General features: G+C 43.9%; 1 protein-coding gene across 2 annotated transcripts in view; it reads right to left on the reverse strand.

Moving 5' to 3' along the window:
- Positions 1-7,182: 7,182 nt before the first annotated feature.
- LZTR1 (leucine zipper like post translational regulator 1) overlaps positions 7,183-26,855 on the reverse strand; it is a 268,122-nt gene continuing 248,449 nt past the window's right edge. For both annotated transcript variants that reach the window (XM_065403185.1, XM_065403186.1), the window contains exons 20-21: positions 22,645-22,725; positions 7,183-7,299 (exon numbers count right to left, since the gene is read on the reverse strand). In XM_065403185.1, coding sequence (XP_065259257.1) covers positions 7,183-7,299; positions 22,645-22,725 — 198 coding nt within the window. The remainder of the gene's footprint in view (positions 7,300-22,644; positions 22,726-26,855) is intronic.

The following is a 26,855-nucleotide window of genomic DNA, read 5'->3' on the forward strand; positions in this document are numbered from 1 at the left end:
AATTAAACATTCCCAAAACCATGGCTCGTAACATGAGAACTGTTTTAATTATTTTAATATTAAAGAAGAACAAAGATGGTTGCAACTATGGTGACTTTAAGCTCATATCTGTTGAGCAGATTGCAAAATAATTGGAAAAATTTTAGTGACACAACTGAGTGCCATCATCCCATCAGTTATACATACAAGATAATGTTGGTTTCATTAAAAGAAGATTGGCTGCTGATAATACAAGAAAAATTGCTCATTTGATCCAGCAAGCTCAGATATCAAATATTTCCTCCATAGCCTTATCTCTAGATGCAAAGAAGGCCTTTGATAGGGTGGAATTGCCTTATATGATGACTGTCCTAAAAAAAATTGGATTTGGATCAATATTCCTGAATTGGATTAGTATATTATACAAATTACCCCTCGCTTCACTATCAACAAAAGGAATTTCCTTCCTGCATTTCAGCTAGAAACAGGGACATGACAGGGCTGTCCCCTCTCACCCTCCTTTTTAATCTATTTCTTGAACCACTGCCAATGTACTGCCAGCTCTCAACCACTGAAGGCGTGACCATAAACAAAGAAGAATTTATATGCTGATGACATTTTTGTACTATTGAAGAATCCACTGTCATCAATTCCATCATAACTGAGTATACTTGACCTTTTTTGGAAAAGAACTCTGGTTTTCAGATTAACTTCTATAAATCATAAGCAATGGATGCGTCCAAAAGACCAGATCCTTCTTAGTTTCAGCACTTTCCTTTTCAAATATGCAATGAAATCACTTACTTAAGTGGATTGCACCCTCAGCAAGTTTGCAGATGACACTAAACTGGGAGGAGTGGTAGATACGCTGGAGGGTAGGGCTAGGATACAGAGGGACCTAGACAAATTAGAGGATTGGGACAAAAGAAATCTGTTGAGGTTCAACAAGGACAAGTGCAGAGTTCTGCATTTAGGATGGAAGAATCCCATGCACTGCTACAGACTAGGGACCGAGTGGCTAGGCAGCAGTTCTGCAGAAAAGGACCTAGGGGTTACAGTGGATGAGAAGCTGGATATGAGTCAACAGTGTGCCCTTGTTGCCAAGAAGGCAAATGGCATTTTGGGCTGTATAAATAGGAGCATTGCCAGTAGATCGAGGGACGTGATCATTCCCCTCTATTCGGCATTGGTGAGGCCTCATCTGGAGTACTATGTCCAGTTTTGGGCCCCACACTACAAGAAGGATGTGGAAAAGTTGGAAAGAGTCCAGCGGAGGGCAACAAAAATGATTAGGGGGCTGGAGCACATGACTTATGAGGAGAAGCTGAGGGAACTGGGATTGTTTAGTCTGCAGAAGAGAAGAATGAGGGGGGATTTGATAGCTGCTTTCAACTACCTGAAAGGGGGTTCCCAAGAGGATAGATCTAGACTGTTCTCAGTGGTAGCAGATGACAGAACAAGTTGCAGTGGGGGAGGTTTAGGTTGGATATTAGGAAAAACTTTTTCACTAGGAGGGTGGTGAAACACTGGAATGAGTTACCTAGGGAGGTGGTGGAATCTCCTTCCTTAGGAGTTTTTAAGGCCCGTCTTGACAAAGCCCTGGCTGGGAAGATTTAGTTGGGGACTGGTCCTGCTTTGAGCAGGGGGTTGGACTAGATGACCTCCTGAGGTCCCTTCCAACCCTGATATTCTATGATTCTAAGATTTGTCCTAAACATCCCAAAATTGTTTCTGTAAAAATGGACAATTTATTTTAAAAAGTTTCTGAGGATGTAGAGATGGCATCTCCTTCCTCTGTTCTTACTTGGGAGAACAGAAGTAGCGAAAATGAATATCTGCCCAAGATTAATTTATATCATTAGCCTATTGTCTTTCAAAGTCTCTTCCATGATTCTTCCTTGAGTAAATAGGCGTATCATGGAATTTATATGGAATAAAAAAAAAAAAACAGCCTCGTTTGTCACACATGACCCTTAAAAAATCCTGGGCAACTGGAGGTATGGAATTGCCAGATTTGTATCTATATTACCTAGAATTTCAAATGCATCCTATTGTAAGTTGGTTCCCCTCCAGTGGCTTGGTATACATACTGGCTTGGTTTGAGATTGAAAAAAGCTTAGCTATGCCATTTGGTTCCCGCTCTTCTTTTTTATCCCTCAAGAGGCTACCCACACCCTTAAAGAAAAATCCAATCTTGGCATCTATGTGGGGTATACTACAATGTGTTAAGATGATTATAGCATCTGATCTTACTAATTCTCCTCTAATACCACTATGGGCTAACCTGTGCCTCAGGATCAAGGCCAGTTCCAGGTTTAAGACAATTTGGATAGAAAAAGGATTAACAAACATTAAAGATCTAACACAAGCTGCTAGACTGGCCTCCTTCAATTAAATGTGTAACAAATACCAGCTACTGCTGTCTCTCAGTTCCTTCTTTCAGCAACTATGCTCAAGTATTCATGCACAGATAGGAGACAACTGGTCTGTTTAACTTTCTCTTCCCTTGCAGAACATGTTGAGAAATATGGAAACAACAGTCATTTTGTAGGAATTACTTATAGGTGGCTTAATGCTTTTCAGCACCCTCTCAATTTCAGTTTAAAAGAAAATGGAAAAAAGAACTTAGCCTTACTGTCTCAACAGAAACCTGGGAGGATGTCTGGCTTAATGTGAAAGACACTTTTAGTTCTTTATCCTTGTGATTCTTCCAGAACAAGATATTAAACAGGTACTACTGGACTCCAGAGCGCGTGTTTAAGACTAGATTGGCAATGGACAATGAGTAATGGAGATGCAAACAGCCACATGCCAACCTTTTTCACATCCTTTATATCTGTCAAAAATTCCAGATGTGTTCTGGAATACTATATCCAGTGCCTCTCAAAATCTTTGTGTCACTATTTTCTCTTCTCCAGGCATGTGTATTTTAGGGGTCTGGATGAGTTAGAATTACATTTACAATTAAGAAATGGATTGCAAACTATTCTAGTGGCCAAAAGAGTATTTTGAGAAAATGGAACTCTGCAATTCCTCCCTCATACACAGACTGACTGAGTGAGCTCTCCACTACTGCATTAATGGAAAAAATGACTCTGACTAACAGAAACACATGGAAAAAATACAAGGATGCCTGGTCACACATGAAACTCTTTCATACAATCACAATTTAGTCTATATTAATCACTGATACTTGCAAACTATGTTCTCACTTATTTATCTATTGAGCCACTTTTAATGCCCTGCATGACCTTGACAGGTTCTGTTTTTTGCGTGTTTTTTCAGGTTTTGCAAATAATGAACATTTTACTTTGTTATTTATATGCTATTTCCGCTCTGTGTACATATTTATATATGTTTTATTTCGTTATATACATATATTTTACATAAAAACAATAATGTTAAAAAAAAAAGAAAGGGACAAAGGAAATCGGAGGACTTCCAGTAATAGTAAGACAGCTACATCACAGTTTTCTCAATAACCTTTCCTTAAAAAGGCCAGGGCATTAAGTGGTTAGGGAAGATTATTTGGACATGGACTTAACCAGCACTAGACAAATGGGCAGCACAATGGTAATTCCGTGCTCACAAATGCAAAGTAATGCACATTGGAAGGAATTATTTAGACTACTCACATACTCACTACTCCCGGGATTTAAATTTAATGTAACCAAAAATGTCCCAGGTATCACCATAAACAACTCAATGGCAGTCATGGCTCAATGGCAGCAGTGATCAAAAAAGCAAACAAGAGGTCTGGATGGATCAGCAATGAGATAGAAAACACTACTGAAAATATTATAATGCCATTCTACAGATCATTGGTACACCCTCATCTGGAATGCTGCCTTCAGTACTGGTCATCCTATCTTAAAAAGGATACAACCTGCAGAAAACCCAGGGATTCTGCGACAGAAGATAAAAATTCTTAGAGGGATGGAAAAATCTTGAAAAGATCAGGACAAGTTACTTTAGAGAAGAGATGACTCAGAGGGTACATTACAAAGGTACACAGAATGATGAATGTTACAGAGATTTATATTCCTATTTATCCTTTTTCAAATACAAGAACAGGAAGACATTTATGGAACTGAAAATTGATCAAAGGAAATACCCTTGAACACAACACATAATCGCTGCCAAGATATTATTGAGACCAAGAGCTCAATGGGATTTTTAAAAGGGTTGAGGATTTATATGGATAATTAGAACAACCACAGTGAGAGGAGAAAAAAAAGGAGATAACCCTTCACCAATCTCTGACTGGTGGGAGTTAGGGAGAAACAACTCATAAGGGCTGCTTAACCCACAGCATCCACTACAGAATTCTTGCATCTTCCTCTGAGTCAGAGACAACATACTACTAGACGAGATGCACAGCTGGTCTGATCTGGAATGGCAATTCTTAAGTTCCTAGCACTCAAATAGGGTGTTGCCAATCTTTATTAATAATGGTGCTTCATTTTACCCGTCAGGAGGTTCAAATAAGAGCTCCCAGGCCTAACTCACCTAGCAGGTCTAAAATCTCAGTGAGACTGGATGAAACCCAACCTGAAAATTTCACCTTTGTTGCTGTGCTGCCGGAATGTGGGCAGTCTTGTGCACACTGTAGATCAAAAGCTCCTCCATGTGAGAGACATTTGACTGTTTCCATGTAAAGGCAGCTGTAGTCAGTGTGAGACTCCCATCCAGAACAGTTCTGCTGACTGATGCTCCAGACTATATGGTTACATTTTGCTACAAAGTAAGTTTTACTTTGCACTTGAGATAACTAGGGCATACGGTTCGTTGTAAAAAAACATGGGTTTGCATGTGCCTCTGAGTTCTGAGAATATAGACTCTATGCAATGCTGACAGCCATGGGTGTGAACCACAGGTTCCAGCTTTAAATTGCCCTGAGATTCTCAGAAAGTGGAGTCGATAGGGTTAGTGATAGTGGCACATAAGTGCTATTTACTGGTACACTATTTACTGGTCAGTTTAATTTCCAAATGAAATACAGAGCATATACCAGAGGAATGGGTGTATATATTTGGAGAAGAGGTGCATCTACTAGAATTCAGTTCAACGGGCATGTCCTGCTGTCAGGTGTCACTCTGCCTTCTCCAGTCAGATCCACCTGCACACGCAGCTAGCACAAGTCCTTAACTGGGAGGACAATGTATCATTCCATAAAGCACATCCCTTGAATTAACTGAAGGGACAACAGCATCTAACACCCTGCTACCCAGCACCAAGGAGCTGGTGAATAGCAACTGGACATCACAAAAACAACCACCTTTTCAGACACACACATGAAATAGTGAAGCTAATGGTACAGCACAGGCGTGTAGCTCTGGTATCTGCTGGAAACAGACCTTTACTGCCCTTAATTAGAAGAGATCCAAGAATCATAGAACTGTTAGGCTGGAAAGGACCTCAAGAGATCACCTAGTCCATCCCCCCATGCTGAGGTGGCTAGTGTATAAACATCAGCTACCTGGCCACTGTATTTCTACTGCAGGTCTGTCCACACTCTCCAGCATGAGAGCCAAATATCCACAAAAGCCAAGGGGCTCCAAATCAATGCTTGGGGGCAGAGTCTCTGGCCTCTTCTGCTCCCATTGAACTGCTCAGACAGTGACCAATGGAGTAGAAATGATCCATGAGCCCCTGCTGGGTGCAGCTGCTTAGCCACTCCCCCCGCTGGCCATTTGCTACATCCCAGGGAAGGGAGACTAGTTTTAGTTGCTACATTATCTGCTTTGCTACTAGTAATCCCCAGCAGGCACAGAGCCAGCATATTCAGCTCCTATGACTCCCTCCCCACAGTGCCCCTGGCACAGGGGTAATGTCAGGGTGCAGAGGGGCAGGTTGAGTGCAAGCAGGGGGTAGTGGCTGATGTATGCAGTGCTGCAGCTGTTGTATGGTCTCTTGGGGACCCTAGTCAGTTGACGCAAGTTAGATCATGGAATTACTGTTGTTGGGTCTCAGCTTTCCTTCCTGGCCTGCCCTGGGTGCTGTCTGGGGTAAATAAGCAGTCCTTTATGGATGTTCACCTAAGCAAAGCCTTCTGAGTGCCTGCCCTGTTCACCTAGGCTCCCCAAGACCAGTAGCAGTGTAGGCAATGAAGAAGCCAGAGCTACTCTCTCTTCCCCTTTGATGCAGCAGGTGGCCAGAGGGCAGCTACAGTAGGAGTGGGACAGCGGATGCTCACAATAAATCTGCTTTGGGGTTGCATGAGCAGCAGTGGGAGGTGCTTTTCATAGATTATAAAGCTAGAAGGACCCACTGTGCTCATGTGTATAACACAAGCAAAAAAAAAAAAAAAAAAAAAAAAGGTCACAGGATCAATTCAGAATCAAATAGGGACTTTCCTAACATAGTCACCTTAAAAGGCCACAGGTTGGACACCTGTGGACAGGTTGGACACCTGTTCCAGTGCTTCCTTTTGCTTCATTTCCCTCAAGCTAAAACAAAGTGATTCCTGCCACGCAGGCAGAAGAGTGTAGCTATTTACTAATACATTATTTCAGAAAGGCTTGACTGGATAGGGTTAATAGATTTTAAAAGTCAGAAGGGGCCATTATGATTATCTTAGTCTGGCCTCCTGCAAAACACTGGCCCGAGAATTTCACGCTTCCGGTATCCAGCCCAATAAGGTGGTTGAATAAAAGCTTATCTTTTAGAAAGACACCCAATGTAGATTTAAAGATTCCAAGTGATGGAGAATCTATAGAAAGCCTTTGTATTCTGGGCCAATTATCAATTAACTGTTAAAATTGTGCATTTTATTTCCAATTTAATTATTGCTGACTTCAACTTCCAGCCACTGGATCTTGTTACAATGATAAAGCCCTTTAAATAGGTTTCACTAAATGTTGTGTTTCATAATATTAATGATCCTTTTATCCATTTCTGTTTGTATTTTACAAAAGAAAAGCAATAGGCCAGATTCTGAACTCAGTTACACTAAGGTAAATCTGGAATAAACTCATTGCCCCCAGTTATTTCAATTTTACGTTGGTATGGCTGAGACCAGCTTCTGCCCCAAATACACAGATGTAAGCCACGCAGATCCACAAGAGAGCAATAGTTCAGATTTTCATGCTCTTCACAGGTCTTCTGCTTTATTGTGTTGACATTCTGAGCAGCTCAGTATAGAGGGTTTCAGCTGTAAAGTGCAGCCCTTTGAGGAACAAATGAAAGAGGTCTGGAAGTGTTTTATATGTCTGAACCCAGCTCTGCACATTGCTTGTCTGATATGTGATTGGCTAATGATTCTATGATGTCAAGAAGGAGCGGCTGACTGAGGGATCGCAGGTTTGGCAACTTGGAGACCTTCAGGGAAAACAAAAACAAACAGAAAAACACACAAAAAAGGAAAAAATTAAAACCATAGTTTAAATATCACTGTTTAATCCCAACCGACCCATACTAGACATATACAGGTTAGTGAAATCCAGTGATATTCCATTGTGTCTATATTGTCATGTTACTAGTAAAATGACAAGCACACAGAACCAGGCTGCAAAGCTCCATGAAAATCACCACAACTGTAGTTTCTATGTAAAATAATAATTCTCCTTTCTTGTCTTCTGGTTTTAGACCGCCTTTGCAATGGGATGGAGTTGAAGGTATGTCAGGAAATCTGACACGAGAATGACAATAATTATTCATAATAACGATTCCATAATTAATATACAGGATGCAAACTAGTGCAGGCTAAAACATACCTTAGGCACCTAAACAGCTTTGAAATTCATGCCCTTTGTATTTCTGCTGACATTCAGATCCACTGGAACTGGCAGCTCAGGATTTGTGCAAATAATCTATCGACTCTGTTCTGCTGTGCCCTGAGAAGTAGCTCAAAGTACTGCTCTATTTAGTGCACATGATATTTTTGCCTGGATCTTTCAAGCAGTTAAAGAATGCCATGAGAACCAATAATCAACATGTGCACTGAAGGTCTTAGCTAACCAATTGCTCTATAACAATGTTTATTTTCTGACAGCATCAGACTGAACGGAGACTTCACACAAACCCAAGTTTTCTCTGAAGAGCCATTTTCTGACCTTGAGAAACATCCCTATTTTACCTTATATTTTAGCCCAATAAATGGAGACTATTTGGATATCTTTTTTTACTTGCTTAATAATATTTCCTCCTATCTTTGTAGGTCCAGTGTCTGTAGTGAAGAAACAAAAGCATTTTGTGCATCTAGTATAACACTGAAATGAAGCGGATGAATCAGGCCACTTCTGGAAAGAAATCAGTACACAGTACCAAAATAAGGGGCAGTAGACAATGTGCAGGGGATGGAAGGATAGATCCCATTAACATTAGTGGGAATTAGGCACCTGCACCGAAGAGCATATTGCATTGAGATAGGATTAAGACCAAGGGCAAAGACACAGAACTATGTCAGAATATAAACAAAAAAGAGTTTTATTAGGCATTTGTATAAACCTGACACACACTGGGAGACTAATGTATAACCTTGCCCAAAGTATTACAACAATATAGTCAGCTCTCCGGTTAATATTCTTTTTCTCTGATATTCTGAATAGGGAACAGCAACCCTTAACCCGTCAACAGAGCTGAAGGAGACTGTAATGGCCACATGTTCATATCGTGCTGAGCAAAAAGTTACATACCAAAACCTCCTAAACACAACATAAACATTACAGCATTTGGATTTCTTGAAAGCTGCAGGTATTCTCCTTCCCTAGCACTCAGTCTTTCAATGATAATTTGATGAGCCTGTCCCTAGAATCAGACAGTTTTTAATTTACAAAACAGAATTAAAAGAAAAAAATTAGCAACAATGACAGAAATTTAACAAAATGTCAGAGCTCAAACATTTTCTGAAATGATGCATTTTGTTCATTTTTCTGGCCACAGTGCAACACTGCACGCAACATTAGTTTCAAGTTACTTGTTACTGATCAGGTCTACCACAAGAAAGTCAAGACTAGAGCCCTGCAAATCTGCGGATATCTGCTTTATATCCACTCAAGACCATGACACTGCATTAAAATAAGACATTTTGCACAGCAGTAAACGCAGCCGGACAAACACTCTAAACACTCTGCCAGAACCTATTGTATAATCTCATTTCCAAATGGAAATGTGGAACAAGGAATGCTGAATCCATTAGGTTAATTCTAGCATAGATTACACTGCTCTACAGCCAAAATGCTTCAGAAATAAATGTAGTCAAACTTTACTAATTCTGGGTCACTGAGAATGAAAATGATGCTTAAAATTGTTGATTGGCTGTAGTTTTCAAGATATGCTATTGGGTCAGTATATATGACCCTTGACTTGGGAATGGCGGAGGATAAGTGAGTTATAAAGGGAAGGGATCTCAATTTAAACCAGAAATGACTAAAATACATCTTTGACTGGATCTATGAATAAATCTATGACTGGGTTTGGACAGTACTTGCTTTTTAGGCAAAACAATGAATGATGCAATCTGAAGCTGGTATTGCGTCATACATGATATGAATTGCATCATGTTATTCCTAGAAGTCATGGATGATGCAATCATAACGAAGCTTACATCACTCTGCTGAACAAATTGCCCTATATCAACTCTAGAAATCATACAGTGTCGTGCTCTCTTATTTGTCAGTGTTTGATTTTGTAAAGGGACACATTTCTGTTTAGCCAAAGTGAGCAGAGATGCCTCGTACTTGTGTGACCAGTGCAGATAACTTCTGCTATGTTTGTGGTGAAGTGACTTTTGCATCACAAAAGCGCAGTATAACCACTATGGTTAAGAAAGCCTATCACCTTATTTTGGCTGCAAAATTGGAGATCAGGACAAGAGGTGGGCCCCACACATATGCTGCAACACTTGTGCAACAAATCTTCGCCAGTGGTTGAACAGGAAAAGGAAATCTATGCCTTTTGCAGTGCCAATGATTTGGAGAGAGCCAACAGATCATACCAGCAATTGTTACTTCTGCATGGTGCCTCCAGTTGGGAAAGGTGTGTCAAAGAAGAAAAAGTGGACTGTGCATTATCCAAACATTCCATCAGCTATACGCCCAGTACCCCACGGAGAAGGACTGCCGGTTCCTGATGCACCAGAATCATTCTCACTTGAGTCAGACGAGGAAGAGGAAGAGGATGAAACTTCTGGTCCTGAACCATCAATGTCACAGGACTCACATTTTCTCCCATCCTCCTCCTCTGAACCACACCTCATAACACAAGGTGAACTGAATGACCTTGTCAGGGATTTGGAACTACCCAAGAGTAAGGCAGAGCTGTTGGGCTCCAGACTACAGCAGTGGAATCTCCTGGCAGGTGATGTTAGGGTTTCCATGTTCCGTGACCGTCAAAAGGATCTTGTCCCATTCTTCTTCATGGAAGGTGATCTTGTAGCCTGCAACAACATCGATGGTGTGATGGCAGCCCTCAACATCGTTCACGATCCAGATGAGTGGAGACTGTTCATTGATTCATCGAAGACGAGTCTTAAAGCTGTTTTACTGCATAATGGCAATGTTTTGCCATCAATTCCAGTTGGTCATGCAGTCCATATGAAGGAAACCTATGACAACATGAAACAACTTTTGAGGTGCATAAACTATGACCAACATCAGTGGCAGCTTTGTGGCGATTTGAAGGTTGTTGCTCTCTTGCTTGGTCTGCAGACTGGATACACAAAGTACTGCTGTTTTCTCTGCGAATGGGATAGTCGTGCAAGAGATTCCCACTACATCAAGAAAGATTGGCCACTCTGACAGTCATTGGAGCCTGGGAGGAAAAGTGTTCAGCATCCACCACTTGATGAATCAAGGAAGATTTTGTTACCACCCTTACACATCAAGCTGGGTCTGATGAAGAACTTTGTCAAGGCCACTGACAAAACACAAGCAGCTTTCAAGTACCTCCGTGGAAAATTTCCAAGGTTAAGTGAAGCTAAGATAAAGGAAGGTGTCTTTGTTGGTCCTCAGATTCGTGAACTTCTTCGAGATGATGCATTTGACCATGCACAGCGTGGCAAGGAAAAGACGGCATGGAAAGCCTTCCAGTTAGTGGCAATAAATTTTCTCGGAAACAACAAGGCAGACAACTACAGGTTGTTGGTGGAAAACCTCCTCAAGGCATACAAAAGCCTTGGTTGTAACATGTCACTAAAGATACATTTTTTCCACTCTCCTCTAGATTTTTTTCCCACCGAACTGCGGAGCAGTGAGCCACGAGCACGGCGAGCGATTTCACCAGGACATTGCAACAATGGAGAAACGCTATCAGGGCAAATGGAGCCCATCAATGCTTGCAGACTATTGCTGGACAGTGACAAGAGATGCTCCATTTAATGAATACAAGAGACAAGCCAAGAAGCGCCGAGTAGACACTGAATAGGACTAAACTATGTACAGAATAGTTTTTTGCCTTTTGTTTTATAATCAATTTTATTTATATAACCCTTTTGCTGATTTTTAAAGTGTTACATAAACAGGACAGGTGAAATATTATCATGTAAAGCAACCATAAACACATGAAAAGACCTAGGTTTACAATTTATGATTAAAACTCTACTATCTACACAATATACATAGACATAAAATGTAAAAACTTAAATATCTTAGAAACAGTAGCCAATCAGTTGTTTTAATTGTCATATTTGAATTCAGCACATCAAAATACATAATAAATAGCACATTTTATCTCTGAAGCAGACGACTTCTCAAAAATTGTAGACCAGTGTTATGTTTTTCCAGATTCTTCAATAATTCTGTATTCTTTTCAGAGATCATACATTTTAAATGTTACTTGTATGCAGTGGTCAATTGTGTCATTTTGGTCTTTTGTTTTTCCCTGATGCAGTTCAGTTTTTTGAATGGAAAGAATGCAAAGATGATAGAAACAAACAACCTCCCCCTTATTTTGGGCCTGACAGTACCTAGGTAGGTGCACTTAGTGGACAGAAGGGACAGCCCTGTTTGGTTACAGATCCATATGTGACTGTGGGTAAATCCCTCAGGGCCAGATTTCCAAAGACATTTACGTACCTAAAGATGCATGTAGGCATCTAGGGCTAGATCCACAAAGGGACTTCGGTGCCTAACTGCCATTCTAGGGGCTTAAATAAAAAATGCGAGTGCCCTTGAGATTCTTACCCTCTACTCAGCTGCTGCCCAAAGTCCATAGCTACCTACGTTTTTGCTAATAAAATTTCCTATATGCCTAAGTTTCTGCCAGTGGCATTTTCAAAAGCACCTAAATAGATTCGGTGCCATTCACTTCAATGGGAACTAGACGCCTAACATGCTCAGGCACATCTGAAAATCCCATTCTGTGTCTATCTGCACCTTAGGCACCTAAATACCTTTATATATCTGGTCCTTAGTCTCTCCGGGATAGATTGACAAAGGGACTTTTAGGTACACTGCCTCCCAGTAGAATCCTTAGTCTTGAGTCAGGTGCCCAGGCTCCCTATACAATGCCTGGAGAGAGATACAGCTGAGCGAGGAGCCTTGCTAAGCCAGTAAGCAGAAAAAGCCAAGGCAGTTAAATGCCTAGCTCTGGGCCTGAGGGGGGCGCCTAGCTGCATTTGGGATTCTCAGCTGTGAACCCTCTCTTGCAGCTACGTGTCTTAGCTAGGCCAGCCCCTTCTCAGGAAAAAGGAGCAAGAGAAACTAACCATAGCTGCCCACTGGCTGTGGCACTCAGCCCTGATGCAGGAGACCAGTTTTCAAACTGCCCTTATGCCTGATTCAGAGCAGGTTTGTGATCTTGATTTTCCCACATGCCAGGTGAGGTTATTCTGGGATGAGTGTGCTACTGCCTCTCCTGTTGGACATGTCCACTTCATATAAAAATGAAATATTCATTGGAACAGGGACTTGTCCTAGGTCAGTGCCTTAGTCACTGAGCTACTGTCAAGCTCTTCTCTGCTCCAAAGAATTGTTAATTATTTAATACAAAGTGGAACAGCTTTAACAGGAGACACTAAGCAAGCCCCATCCAAGAGCAGGCAATAGCTGAATGATTACGACATGCCCCTTGCATGTGTGGGGCCTGGGTACAAGTCCCTGATCCAATTCAGGCAGCGCAAGGATTTGAAAACAAGTCTTCTCTATCCCAACCGAGTGCTCCCAACTCTGGGCATTGGGTACATGCCCACAGAGTTACAAATGTCCTTTGTGCAGCTTAGACATGCTCAGAGTCTGCCTACCAGATTGGGGAACGCCTCATTTGTGAATCCACCAGGGTTTAAGTGTAAGAGAGGGCTCTGAGCAGCTTGATGATTTCAGTGGTTTTGTGCATGCCTTCTGGCAGAAACTCAAGTGCCTACAGTGTTAGGAAGTAGCTGAGTGGGGGTTGATGATCTCACTGGTACCTAAAAGTTGGATGTTGCCATCTGCAGTGGGAGTTACACACTTAATTCCCTTTGTGGATCTAGCTCTCTGTGCCCTTGTTTCCCATCTATGAACTGGAGTTTACAGTGCTTCCTTACCTCAGGGGAATGTTGGGAGGATAAATATAGTAAAGACTATTAGGAGCTCAGATACGAACATGACAGGAGCCATATAAATTTGCCAGATTAGACATGTTGGCAATTTTTCGTCTGCGAGAGACGGTGGGAATTGCAGCCTATGATGTAGATGATTTGCAATGTCTCATGTGACTGAATAATCCAATCTGAGATTTGCAAAATCTTTGGCAGTTATTGCAAATGTCTGTATCTTGGTTGGGAACTGCTTCCTTCCTAAAGGCTCTTTTCTCTTCAAGCTGTAAGAACCAGCTTCTGTCATGGACTTTGATACCCTGATGGAGACGATGGCGCCACTTGTTACCGTCACTTGCCAAGACTTCCCATTGGTCAGGATCAATTCCAAATTCCTTCATATCTTGCTTGCATGTGTCTTTATAGTGAAGTTTGGGACGTCCTGTTGTTCTTGTTCCCTCCAACAGCTCCCCGTATAGCATGTCCTTGGGTATGTGTCCATTTTCCAACCTACTCAGATGGCCCAACCAGCGCAGTCGTCTTTGCTTGAGCAGCGCTGTTACACTTGGTAACTTTGCCCTTTGAAGAACCTCTGCATTGGAGACTTTAATTGCCATTTGGTGTTGAGTATGTGGTGTAAACAGTGTAGGTGGAAACTGTTTAACCTTTTCTCCTGATGAGCATAAGTTGTCCATGTTTCCCCACCATACATGAGAGTGCTGTGGATGCAGGCTTGGTACACTAGCATTTTGGTCTTGATGGTAAGCTTTGAGTTGTTTCATGCTCTTTTAGTTAGTCTGCTAAAGGTGGTGGCTGCCTTTCCAATGCGAACATTTAGTTCTTCATCCAGTGAGAGGTTGGTGGTCACTGTAGAAGCTAAATAGCTTAACTTTTGGACTACTTCTAGCTGATTTGCATTTAAGGTAATTGAAGGATCTTGTGGAACCCCCTGTCCTAATACAACCATTTTCTTGATGCTGATAGTGAGAGCAAATGCCTGACAGGCACTTGAAAGGAGGTCCATGAGTTCTTGTAGTAGATCTTCATTGTGGGCTATGAGGGCATCATCATCAGTGAATAGAAGTTCCTTGATTAGCACCTTTTTGACTTTGGTCTTCGATTTAAGTTGGGACAGCTTGAAGAGTTTGCCATCTGATCTTGTGTGGAGATACACTCTATCTTTCATGTCCTTAAACACACAGTTCAAGAGTACCGAGAAGAAGATTCCAAAGAATGTAGGGGCAAGAACACATCCTTGCTTCACTCCGCTTTTCATCTCAAAACTGTCCGAAGTGGACCCGTCAAACTGGACAGCTGCTCTCATTTTGTTGTGGAATCAACGTATAAGACTTAACAGGGTTGACGGGCATCCTATCTTTTCTAGTATTGCAAATAGACCTACTCTGCTGACTGTGTCGAATGCTTTGGTTAGGTCCACAAAGGTGATGTACAATGCTAGGTTTTGCTCTCTGTACTTTTCTTGGAGTTATCGCAGAGAAAATATCATGTCTATAGTTGATCTTCCAGCCCTGAATCCACACTGTGATTCAGGGTAGACACGATTTGCCAGCTGTTGTAGGCACACTAAGAAGACTTTTGTGGAGGCTTTTCCTGCTACACTTAGTAGCAAGATACCTCTGTAGTTGTTGCATCACCCTTTTCGCCTTTATTTTTATACAAAGTGACAATGTTTGTGTCGCGCATCTCTTGTGGTACCTCACCCTCTTTCCAGCATTTAAGTAGCAGCTGATGAAGATATGGTAATAGGCTGTCTTTCCCATACTTGAGGATTTCCGCTGGGATGCCATCTTTTCCAGGAGCCTTGCCACTTGATAGCAAATCAATGGCCCTGCTTAGTTCTTCTACAATGGGCTCCACATCTAACTCTGGCATGACCTGTAGAGTTGGTATTTGGTCCAGTGATTTGCTGGTGATGTTTCTTTCTTGTGCATATAGCTCTGAATAGTGTACAACCCAACAAGACAAGTGCTTGCTTTTATCTGTAATGATTTCACTGCTGTGCAATTTGAGAGGAGCAACCTTGTTGACAGTAGGACCTAGAACTTTCTTCATACATGACTTTGAGGTTTCCTGTGTCTGAGACTGTCTGTATCTCTTCACAGAGCTTGATCCAGTAATGATTTGCAGTGTCTGCTTGCTCGCTGCACCTCAGGTTTTGCATGCTGAAGTCTCACTTTGGTGCTCTCTATTGGCTTCCTGTTGTGTTCCAGATAGGCTGTGTTCTTAATGTTGATGAGAGGTAATAGTTCCACTTCATTTTCTTCAAACCAGTCCTTTTTTGATGGACTCTTCCCCCCAAATGTAGCTCAAGCTGTTTCATGGATTGTTGTTCTTAAATCTTCCCCAAATTCCTCTGCATTCTCTGGTAATGACTTCCCATGCATGCTAAGTTGAAAAGCATTCACAAACTCCTGGCATTTCCTCTGGTTTTTGGTGTTAATAGCATTAACTTTGGGCTTGCTCTTAGGTTTTGCTCTATGTAGTTTCTTGGCTGTAATCTTCACTTTGCTAATAATCAAGGAGTGGTCAGTGTCACAATCAGCACTGTGGAATGTGCGAGTGTTCTGCACTAAGGGTAGGTCTTTCCTCCTGACGATAACAAGGTCTAATTGGTGCCAGAGGCCTGATTGCCGATGTCGCCATGATGCTTTGTGGCAATCTTTTCCTGTAAAATATGAATTGGAAATGCGGATTTGGTTTTGGGTGTTCTTATTCATTTTGCCAATGCCAAAATGTCCTAGGCAATCTGGCCATGAGTTGTTGTCTGCACTGACTCTTGCATTAAAGTTACCAAGGAGGAAAAGTTGCTCAGTTGATGGTATTCTTTTGACGACTTGATCCAAAGAGTTGTAAAATGTACCCTTCTCCTCGGGGCTAGATTTGAGTGCTGGTGCATTATGATGTTCACCGAGCCGATGGTCGTCTGAAGTTTAAGTGAGATGATATGCTCTGATTTCCCGATCGGTGTCTCTAGGAGCTTTACCCACTTGTTTTTCACATCAAAACTGACACTGTGAAGACTATTTTCTTCGCTGCTTTTACCTTGCCAAAAGAAGGTGTAATTGGCCTCTTGGACAGAACCAGCATCTGCAAGTCTTGTTTCCTGAAGTGCTGCAATGTCAACATTGAGTTTGTACAGCTCATGGTCTAGCAAAGCTGACTTCGGTATGCTGCTTGTGTATTGTAGGTTATCATCGTCTGTCAATCCCGGACACACGGTCCTGACATTCCAGCTTCCAAGCCAGAAAGTTCTTGGTTTCTTATTTTTGCCGGGTGCCAGATTTCCGTCTGCCTTTCAACTTTTGGTCTAGCCCCATGCACCCCAGGAGGTGGACAGACTGTGGCGGTTCAGCACCTAACTTTCTGGGGGCTGCCTGGCTTTGTGGTGGGTGGTGGCTGACCAATGGAATGCAGTGATTCTTCCCACCGTCAAAGATGACCTGTGGCGCCCTCCTCTATGCCAATCAAGTGAGAATTTATAACCCGTAACTGCTACCTTCCGTGTTGTGTCCATGTTGCCAGCAAGGATGGAGTGTCCTCTCCATGTGATGTGGCTGCAATAGCCTGGGTAGTTGATATGGAGGCGCTGCTTTGTCCATGTGTCAGTGTCCCCCTCTTGACTTCACTGGTTTGAACCAAAGGAAGGATGGGAGTCGATACATTTGGAATCAGCTATGCTGCAGGAGTTGCCAGTGCAGAAGAGATCATCCATCTACCTGCCTTTCAGGCCTCCACTCCTAGATTGGTTATCAGCCACAGCTGAATGGCTCAATCTGTCCTGTGTGGCTATCATTGGTAAAAACACTGAGTGAATTTGCTCATCTGCCTTTTGATGGCATTTCCTCCATCAAGGGTTCCACTACTCTCCTCAGGCGCTCATCAGCCCGAAGCGGTTGGCGCTTCCTGAGGTTTCTTGATTTATTAACCACCGCCCAGCACTCGGCGTTGACCAGTACAGGTTGTACCACTTATGGTCATAGCGCTCAGGGCCGGCTCCAGGCACCAGCGTAGCAAGCAGGTGCTTGGGGCAGCCAACGGAAAGGGGCGGCACATCCGGGTCTTCGGCAGCAAGTCCCTTGGTCCCGCTTGGAGGGAAGGACCTGCCGCCGAATTGCCACTGAAGAATGAAGTGCCGCCGATCGCAGCTTCCCCCTCCCCCCCCCCCGCCGCTTGGGGCAGCAAAAACGCTGGAGCCAGCCCTGATAGCGGTAGCAGGTTTTCAATTCTGACCTGACCTCAGGTCATGAGCCCTGCATGAGACATGAGCCCTGCAATTTGCATGTGGTATGTAGCTGAAGTATGCTTACCTAGTCACAGGCAAGTCAAACTTGGAGGGAGGGGTGTGTAAGCTTATGCTTGTTTGTATATGGATAAAATAGGTATATGTTTAATGCTCATCTAGGTACTGAAAATCAGGCCTTTCTATCTAGTGTTATCTACCACAGCACCCATACTATCCTAGCTGAAAAACCTGCATTCCCAGAACTCTTCCCTCAGACAAAGTTTGGCTAAGGCAATGGCAAGATGCAGTATCTGAGTGGAACTGGGAGTTAGGCATTGTGATGCGGAGCATTGCCATGCCTAACTTTTGGGCATCTAGAATATCACAGGGATTCACAGAGCCTGAATCAGGTGCCAATATGAGACATGGGGAGATCTAGGTGCCTAAGAGCAGGATCCAAAAGCCAGCATGGTGAGCCAGAAGCTGCTTCAATTAGCCAATGGGAGATCATGAGGAGAAAGGTGTGTTCTAATCCCCACCCCTCTTACAAAGTTAGGCACTTAAGTCCATGCTGCAGGGAGGTGCCTATCTCTGCTAATGATTCACAGGCAGGAACCTTCTTCTGGACTCAGGCACCTAAGCTGTTTTTTTGCAAGAAACACAGGAGGAGGGGCCCACCATGTAACTTTTAGCCCAGTGACTAGCATGCTCACCTGGGATGTGGGAAACACAGGGTCAATTCCCCCTTCATGCAGAGGATGATCTCCCACCTTTCAGGTGCAGGCTCTAACTCAGGGGTCGGCAACCTTTCGGAAGTGGTGTGCCGAGTCTTCATTTATCACTCTGATTTAAAATGTATTACGCGTGCCAGTAATACATTTGAATGTTTTTAGAAGGTCTCTTTCTATAAGTCTATAATATATAACTAAACTATTGTTGTATGTAAAGTAAATAAGGTTTTTAAAATGTTTAAGAAGCTTCATTTAAAATTAAATTAAAATGCAGAGCCCCCCGGACCGGTGGCCAGGACCCGGGCAGTGTGAGTGCCACTGAAAATCAGCTCGCGTGCCGCCTTCAGCACGCGTGCCATAGGTTGCCTACCCCTGCTCTAACTACTGGGCTATGGGACATTTTGATGTGGGCCTTCCTCAGTCTCTCCTGATAAAGCTATTCCACTCTGGATAAACAATTAAAGAATCACTAGAGCATGGGTCACCTCCCCAGTGAGTGCCCTCCCACTAAGCTATACTCCCTGGCCAATAACTCTTACATTCAGGTAACTCACAATCCTTTCAGAACTCCTGTATTGCTGCACACTCCCCTCCAGGCGGTGCATCACCCATTAGCAGATGCAGCATACTCCTCCCATTGTGTCCAGCCATCTCTGCTGCCCCTGCTCTTTCCCCTGTGCCCAGACTCAAGATCTAGGTAGGTACTGCATGACTGTGCATGGGCTGGGGCCTTATGCTCCCTTACTCCGCCAGTAGTGCCAACTCTCAGGATGTTATTACAAAGTCTGTAAGGGGATGGAGGGGTGAGGTAACAAGCAGCAAGAATGTGCATTGAAGAATAGCATGCTTGTTAGCTCCATGAGTTCTTTACCCAGGAAATGTGACCACTCCTCTGTAGGGAGGACTAGGGTTTGCAGGCTTGTTGGAAGTAGTCTGTTTTAATGGAGGGACTTGAAGGAGGAGAAGGTGGAGGTCCTGCAGAGCAGGTCAGGGAGGGACCTGTGTGTGTAGGGAGCCACCTGGGGAAAGCCAGGGAGGCGGGAGTGGGGAAAGGATGCCAAGGACTTAGTGAATCAGGCAGTTTGAGCACAGTAAGGATGGGGAGAAGAAAGATCTGTGGGCATATGTGGGAATCAGGCTGTGCAAGGCCTTAACGAGAAGACAAGGAGCTTGGTTTTGCTGTAGAAATGGAGAGGAAAGCCAGCCAAAGGCTTGATGCTATCAGAATGGCAGGCAAGGAAGGCATTTTGGATGGACGTGGGTGTCAGGCAGGCCAGACAGGATGCTGTTGCAGAAGTTAAGGTGAGAGATGACAACAGCAAGAATGGAACCCTGTGGATTTCAAGGTGAGAATGGAGAGGGATGAGCAGGTTTTAGGCCTGTGAGGCAATCTAGCAGGATTTAGTGATAGCTTCAATTTGGGGTGGAGTGGAGGGACAGAGAAGAGGAATCCAAAGTAATACGAGGGATGAGATACTGCAGCAGAAAGAGAAAAGAGAAAGCAACCTTGACAGCAAAGGGAGAGAGAGGAGAAGGTTTCAGGAGAAAGGGAAGGAGCTCAGTTTTAGTCATGCTGATTTTGCTGACACTTGGAAATTCAGGAAGGGATGTCAGAGAGGCAATCAGAAAAAATGGACTGGGTAGAGCTTGGGAGTGGATAAATGAATTTGTGAATCTTCACCAGAGATGCAACAGCTAAAGTTGTGTAACCAGATGAAGTTGTACAGAGACAGGGAGCAAGAAGAGAAGAGGAGCGGGCCAAGAATGTAGCTCTGACAGACCCTGAAAGAGAGACAGAGTCCACAAAGTGGCCACTGAAAGAGTGGTTGGGGGTGTAAGATGAGAACCAGAAGAGCACAAAGTCCAAGGCATTGTCTACATGGGTAAATTGCATTGGTTTAAGTTAAATTAGTGCAACCCCCTATGTGGACACTCTTGTTCCAGTTTAATAGTGTCTCATTTTGGTTGAACTAAGGGCTTGGCTACACTTGCGAGTTACAGCGCAATAAAAGAGTCCCGGGCGCACTAGCTCACTACCCGTCCACACTGGCAAGGCACGTAGAGCGCTCTGACTCCGCGGCTACAGCGCTGCTGGTACTCCACCTCGGCGAGTGGAATAACGTTTGCTGTGCCCCCGCTGAAGCACAGCGGCACCAGTGTGAACGAGGTGTTGCATTACTGCGCTCTGATTGACCTCCAGAAACATCTCATAATCCCCTTAAGTCAAGTGGCCACTCTTGTCATTGTTTTGAACTCGCTGTAGGAATGCGGATATGCCCTTTCAAAGCTCCGTTTCTGACAGCTGGCTGCTTATCTGTTCTGAGACAAAGGAACCATTACTGAGGAATGCTGCTTGGTTTGAGTGAGGGGGGGGAGGAGGGGGAGGGAGGTCTGCTGCTGTCTGAATTTACAAGACACCATGCTGACATGCTCTCAGACCCCCAAAAACCCACTCTCTCTCCCCCCACATACACACAACACACTCCCTGTCCACCCCACCCCCCACATTTGAAAAGCACGTTGCAGCCACTTGCATGCTGGGATAACTATCACAATGCACTGCTCTTTGTGGCGTTGCAAGAGTTGCTAATGTGGCCAAGCCAGTGCGCTTCCAGCTGAGAGTGTAAACACTCAGCAGCATTTTCCCTGCTGCAGTCTCCGAAGGTTGGTTTAACTCCCAGTGCTCTACAGCTGCAAGTGTAGCCATGCCCTAAGCCTGTTCCTATTCAGTTTATTAGCATAAAAAGCCACTCTTAAACTGAATAGTGTCCATATCAGGTTAACTGAATCTATTGAAATTCACACCATCAGTTAAACTGGGGCAACTTTATCATGTAAACAAGCCCTATAAAGCCAAGGAAGGAGAATCACTAGGAGGAGGGACTGGATCAACTGAGTTAATGGTGGTGTAAGACTGAGGAGGATGAGAGAGGCAGAGTGGTCTTGGGATTTGGCCAGGAAGAGGTCATCAGTGACTTCGTTGAGGGCATCCAGTGGAGGTACAGATGCCAGATTGTAGGGGATTAAGAATGAAGATGGAGATGATGAGACAAAAGAAGTAAACTATGTGCTTCAGCAGCAAAAGGAAGGAGTGAGATGGGACAGCAGTTGGAGAAGAAGTGCAGGAGGGAATCAAGGGTGTTTTTTTTAACAATAAAGGAGATGGTATGTTGGAGACAGAGTGGTTGAGGGGGAGGTGGAAGGATGAGATCAGTGAGGGAGATCTACCTTTGAGAAAAGAGTAGGTCAAAGGTGCTGGGTGCGGGGTTAGAGAAAGAAAGCAGGAGACATATTGCTGAGTTGAAGACTGGGATGTAGGGAGAGATGGTACAGGATGGGAACAAATGAGGGGGAGGGGTAGAAGTGGAAGCTCATGCTGAATAATATCTGGTCTCTCCTTAAAAAAAAAAAAGACACAAGATCTTCAGTGGAGAAGGGAAGTCAGTGCAAGACTAGAATCAAAGGTAGAGAAGAATTAGTGCGGTTTTCCATTCTAACTCCTGTTTTCATTTGCTCATAACTTTCTAAAATGTTCACCTTTCAGGCCAAGGTCTGCTCTGCTTCTGGGTGGTTGGGGTTCTTTGTTTGGACAGACAATGTATTGGATAACAATATTCCCATCAATAAGGGACCACATATCATATGACACAAACTAACAGGGGATTTGAATTTCAGTCTTTTGACATTTTATCACTATTTTATACAATAATCCATATTTAAGTTTCACAAATATGGAGGCTGCAGAAGATCCAGCCCAGAACATAATGATAGATTTTATGAAATCATGTAATATTACCATTATCACTACCACATAGGCAGTACTTCCTTCACCAGAAAACTGAGCATCACATTTATGATTGCCAGAGAGAGAGAGACGCTTGTACATTCAATACATATCAAACATATCTTGTCATACATGTCAGAACCCAGCACTGGTGTGGCACAGAATGGCTAATATCTCAGAAAGAAAAGGATAAGAAAATGGTGTGAGTTCTGAATATCTGCTCTGTTTTGGTACATTTTCATGTCTCCAAAAAGCTGTTCTTTCAGATAAAAAAAGAAAAGAAAATCAGGTATTGTCCCCAGTATGCCTGTCCGTAACAATGTCCAGTTATAAGCATAGCAAGCTGTCCTGTGGAGCAAGAAGAATTAAATGAAGGCCCAGATTAAGCTGCTCTCAGCCACGGTAGTGACAGGGGACAGCAGATTCCCAGAAACCCAGAGAAGATCCAACCAACCTTGGTGAATTGGTGAACAATGATATGTAGGCAGTGCTTCTTCATGTCCAGAGCTTGTGTCTTGTCAGCTGCCTCTAAAATCTAGAGCAGAACAAAGTTAAAACTCTCTTCTCTTTCTTCTTCTGATAAAAATCTAACTCACAGACAAGTGCTGACTTTATGCAGAGAAGGTCATTTCCCTATACTTGAGGTTGCCACCAGCTTTCCATTCTGAACTGGATTTTGGATGTTGTGTGCGGTTCTTGTCAGAAGATAATGTTTATGGAAATCTGGAGATGACTCAGGCTATGCATGGAGTCAGATTGTCTCAGGTGCCAGAATGAGACTGGTGCAGGCAAAGGGAAAGCTATATCCTAGGCTGTGGGTTGGGAGCAATCAACGTAGGAGGGGGCACTGCTAACTTTATACCAACTGAGGATTCCCTCTACCAGGGAAATTCTTAGTTGGCTGGATTTTGGCTCTTTTGCACCACCTGGGCAGCAAAAAATGAGCAGGACCAGGGCAGATGATCTGGTCCATGATCTTTAGGAAAGAATAGTTTATTTATGGTAACTGTTGTTCATTGAAAGTTGCCTCTATGCATTCACATTTGTAAGTTTGACGCCCCCAATGATCTGCTGATGGAACCTCTACCAAATCAGTGTCCATTGGGTCTGCATGAGCACCACCTACTGACACTGATGTTCAACGACTAAGCCTATACAAGGAAGTCCAGTACCCAACCATCTCGGCTTCTTCTCCTATACCAAAGTGCCAAAGTATGATGAGAACTCTGAATGGAATGGGGACAGCCAGTGTGAATGCAGAAAGATAACTCTCAAAGAACTGTTATCAGTTTCTTCTTCCAAGTCCTCTGTGCATTCCCATTTGCAGGAGATTAGCGAGCAGTACCCACAGAGATGCAAGGCGGGCTGAGGAGTTTGCAGCTGAAGAGAAATTGTAGCACTACTTTCCCAGTCCCGGCCTCCAAACAGGAGGTCAAGATTAAGGAACAGTGCTTGCTAAGATGTGACCTGAACTCTAAATGAGTGCTCTACAGAACTCCCTACTGGGCACCAGTTTGAACATGCCACACAAATGGCTTTAATGCATAGTGGCAAGGGAACCTTAGTCCAAAAATAACAAAAACAAATGGACAAGGTGATCCACTTGGATAACCTGTGAGAAGAAATAACCTGTCCCTTGTACCTCTTCCCATATGCTAAATTAGCCTAGTGCTATTTCAGAAGGGCTTAGTTCTCTACGGACAGAAACAGAGTGCCCTTCTCACATCCCCTGGGAGTGGTGTGAGTTTTGAGGAAGAAAACCAGAAAGGATACAGACTGGTTAATATGAAAATCCATCACTATTTTAGCAATTAAGTTTGGGTGTGGATATAGAAATCCCTCGGCCTTCTGTGTACAGCTAGGTCACCATTAAATCTGCAACTGACTGACCCTCCAAGCTGCAAGTCCAAAAAGCAGTTCTCCAGTGGTTCAGAGGTGGGGTTCCATGACCTTTGCTAGCACCCAGTCCAAGTCCCATGCAGAAAGAGGCTCCCTCACAAGAGAAAGATGTTGGCAAAGCCTTAGATGGAATGTGTGATTGCAGAGTGTGGGGGAAATGAACCCCCCAACCGCACTAGACCCTTGCAGATGGCGTTGGCATACAGAATGTGCATTCTGATGGACTTTTGGGGATGCATTGAACAGACTGGTCTCCTTTTGGTAATGGTCTAGAATGGAGGGAGCACTCAAGAACAGTCCTTCAGCCATTGCCCAAGTGGAGCATATCTTCCACTTTGAACACAGCACATGTGTGTCACACGTTTTCTAGACTGAAGAATCTTTCTCACACTTGCAGAACAAGACAGGTCAGAGTTGGTTAAGAATCTATCAACCCGGCAGTCAGATGAAGGGATACTAGATCTGGATGGAGAATTCTCTTCCAGCCTGAGATAGCAGGTCAGGAGATAGCGGAACGTGACATGGTAGCTCAAAGGAGGATGCAACAGCTTGGCATACCAGCACTCTGAGATGCTCTGGAGCAATGACAAGAGTTTTTACCCTCTCTCAGGGTACGAGGAACTGGCAGGAATGTATAAAGTTCTTGCTGCAGTCCAGGAGGAATGTGACCCTGAGAGACTCCTCCTTCCTGACCATTGTTGAACAGAAAATGTGACCCTTTCTGCCTTGATAGCAAAGCATTTTAGCACAGATGTTTACGTGCAGAAGAGATGGCAAGACAATAATGTTTCCAGAGACCACTCACGTTGGTCTAGTCGCCTTGGCCTGAATGCATGAAAGGAATTAGGTGCCTAAGTCCCTATTTTAGGCACCTAAGTCCCAATTTCAGCACCAAGGTGATGCACAACCCCCTGCCAAACCCTGCAAGCGCCTGAACTCACTCGGTGCTCAGGAATTTGCAGTAAAAGTTCCCTAGATGCCTATCTTACTGCCTGTGGGCAGGCACACTGCTGCGTCACCAGGGGTGTCCAGATGCCTAACTCCTGCCTAAGTCCCATGAGACTCAGAAAGAACCAGATAATTTGGCAAAGCTGATATTGCAAGGTTTGCAGAGTTTGACCGGTACTGTGAAATCTGTCCTCTGGCAGCAACATCTTGTCCAAAGGTTAGTCTCAGACTATGCCAATAAAAGTGAGGCTCTTACAAGTGCACAATTCAACATGCCCCACTTGATTTTGAGCCCCAAAGTCTTGCAGGTCAGGACCAAAGAGCAGAAGAGCTCCTGCCATGATCTGGCTTTGAGAGGTCAGTTGTATAGATATGACAAAACATATATTCCTCTTTTCCTTAGGTGGGTTGCCACCACAGCAGGCGGTCAGTAAACACTCTTAGTGCTGTATTGTACAAACTTTTCTCCTATGCAAAACTTCATGCATTTCCTATGTGATTGTTTTATGTCTGTGAAAGTAGGTGTCCTTCAAATCAAGAATCATGTATCAGGGCTTGTCTATATGAGCACTAATTTGCAGCAAGCTGGGGTGAAAACATAGTGTGCGGCATGCTAGTGTGGGGTAAGTATCTGTAGGGATCCTGCTGACACACACTAAAAGTTCCCTAATGCACTTTAATCTACTCCTGTTTCAAAGTGGGGTAGATCAAAGTGTACCAGGGAACTTTCAGTGCACAGCAGCAGGGTCCACATGAATACTTAGTGAGTGGCACACTAGTGCAGGGTAGATTTTCACCCCAGCTTGCTGAGAACTCAATGTTCATGTAGATACGCCTTCAGTCTCTTTGGAATAGGGAGGGGGATGACGAACCAGCAGGGGTTCTCAACCTTTTTCTTTTTGAGGCCCCCCAACATGCTAAAAAAACTCCACGATCCACCTGTGCCACAATTGTTTTTCTGCATATAAAAGCCAGGACCAGCATTAGGGGGTAGCAAGCAGAGCAATTACCCGGGGTCCCCTACCATAAGGGGTCCCGCAAAACTTAGTTGCTCAGGCTTCGGTGTCCGCCCTGGGCGGTGGGGCTTGGGGCCCTGGGCTTCAGCCCCATACAGTGGGGCTTTGTCTTTCTGCCAAGGGCCCCAGCAAGTCAAATGCTGGGCCTGCTTGACGGACCCCCTGAAACCAGCTCCTGGCCCCCCAGTGGGCCCGGACCCTTGGTTGAGAACCACTGCCATAGTGATCATCCTCATTTTGAAGGTTCTGATCTGTCTCTTCAGTCTTCTGAGGTCTTGTATCAGGCAGAGGCTATCCATCTTCCTGGAGATCAAGGAATACCTCAAGTAGAAACCTAGAACTCCTGGGGGGCCTCTTCTGTGGCTCGTTTGGTCGGCGTAGGTTGACTTCCTCCCAGAATGAACTCTTGTGAGAAGGATCTGTGAAGGGGGGCCGGTGAAGAACTGTATGAAGTAACCTTGATGTGTAGTCTTCAGTACCCAGCAGTCCGATGTGATTTCAGACTTGGCTTTGTAAAGTCTCTAAAGCATGTGGAGGTGGTAGATGAAGAGAAGAGTGTGCAAGAAACTGGAATGTGGCTCCCAACTGGGGTGTCAAACTTGAGGTCTGGAGACCAACGATACAAGCACCACACCAATGTCATCAGATGTCACTGGTGTGGTGCTCTGCTCTGTTCAATGTTGATAACAGTCAGCTGCATGCGTGTGTTCCCTCTGAGTGCTGCCCCGGCTCTGCGCAGATAGCTGACACAGCAGACCCCGAGAGAACCTCCAATGACCACAGACTCCGATAAGGTACAAAG

Source organism: Emys orbicularis, chromosome 4 (genome assembly GCF_028017835.1).
Source record: "Emys orbicularis isolate rEmyOrb1 chromosome 4, rEmyOrb1.hap1, whole genome shotgun sequence".
In the NCBI taxonomy this organism is placed as follows: domain Eukaryota; kingdom Metazoa; phylum Chordata; order Testudines; family Emydidae; genus Emys; species Emys orbicularis.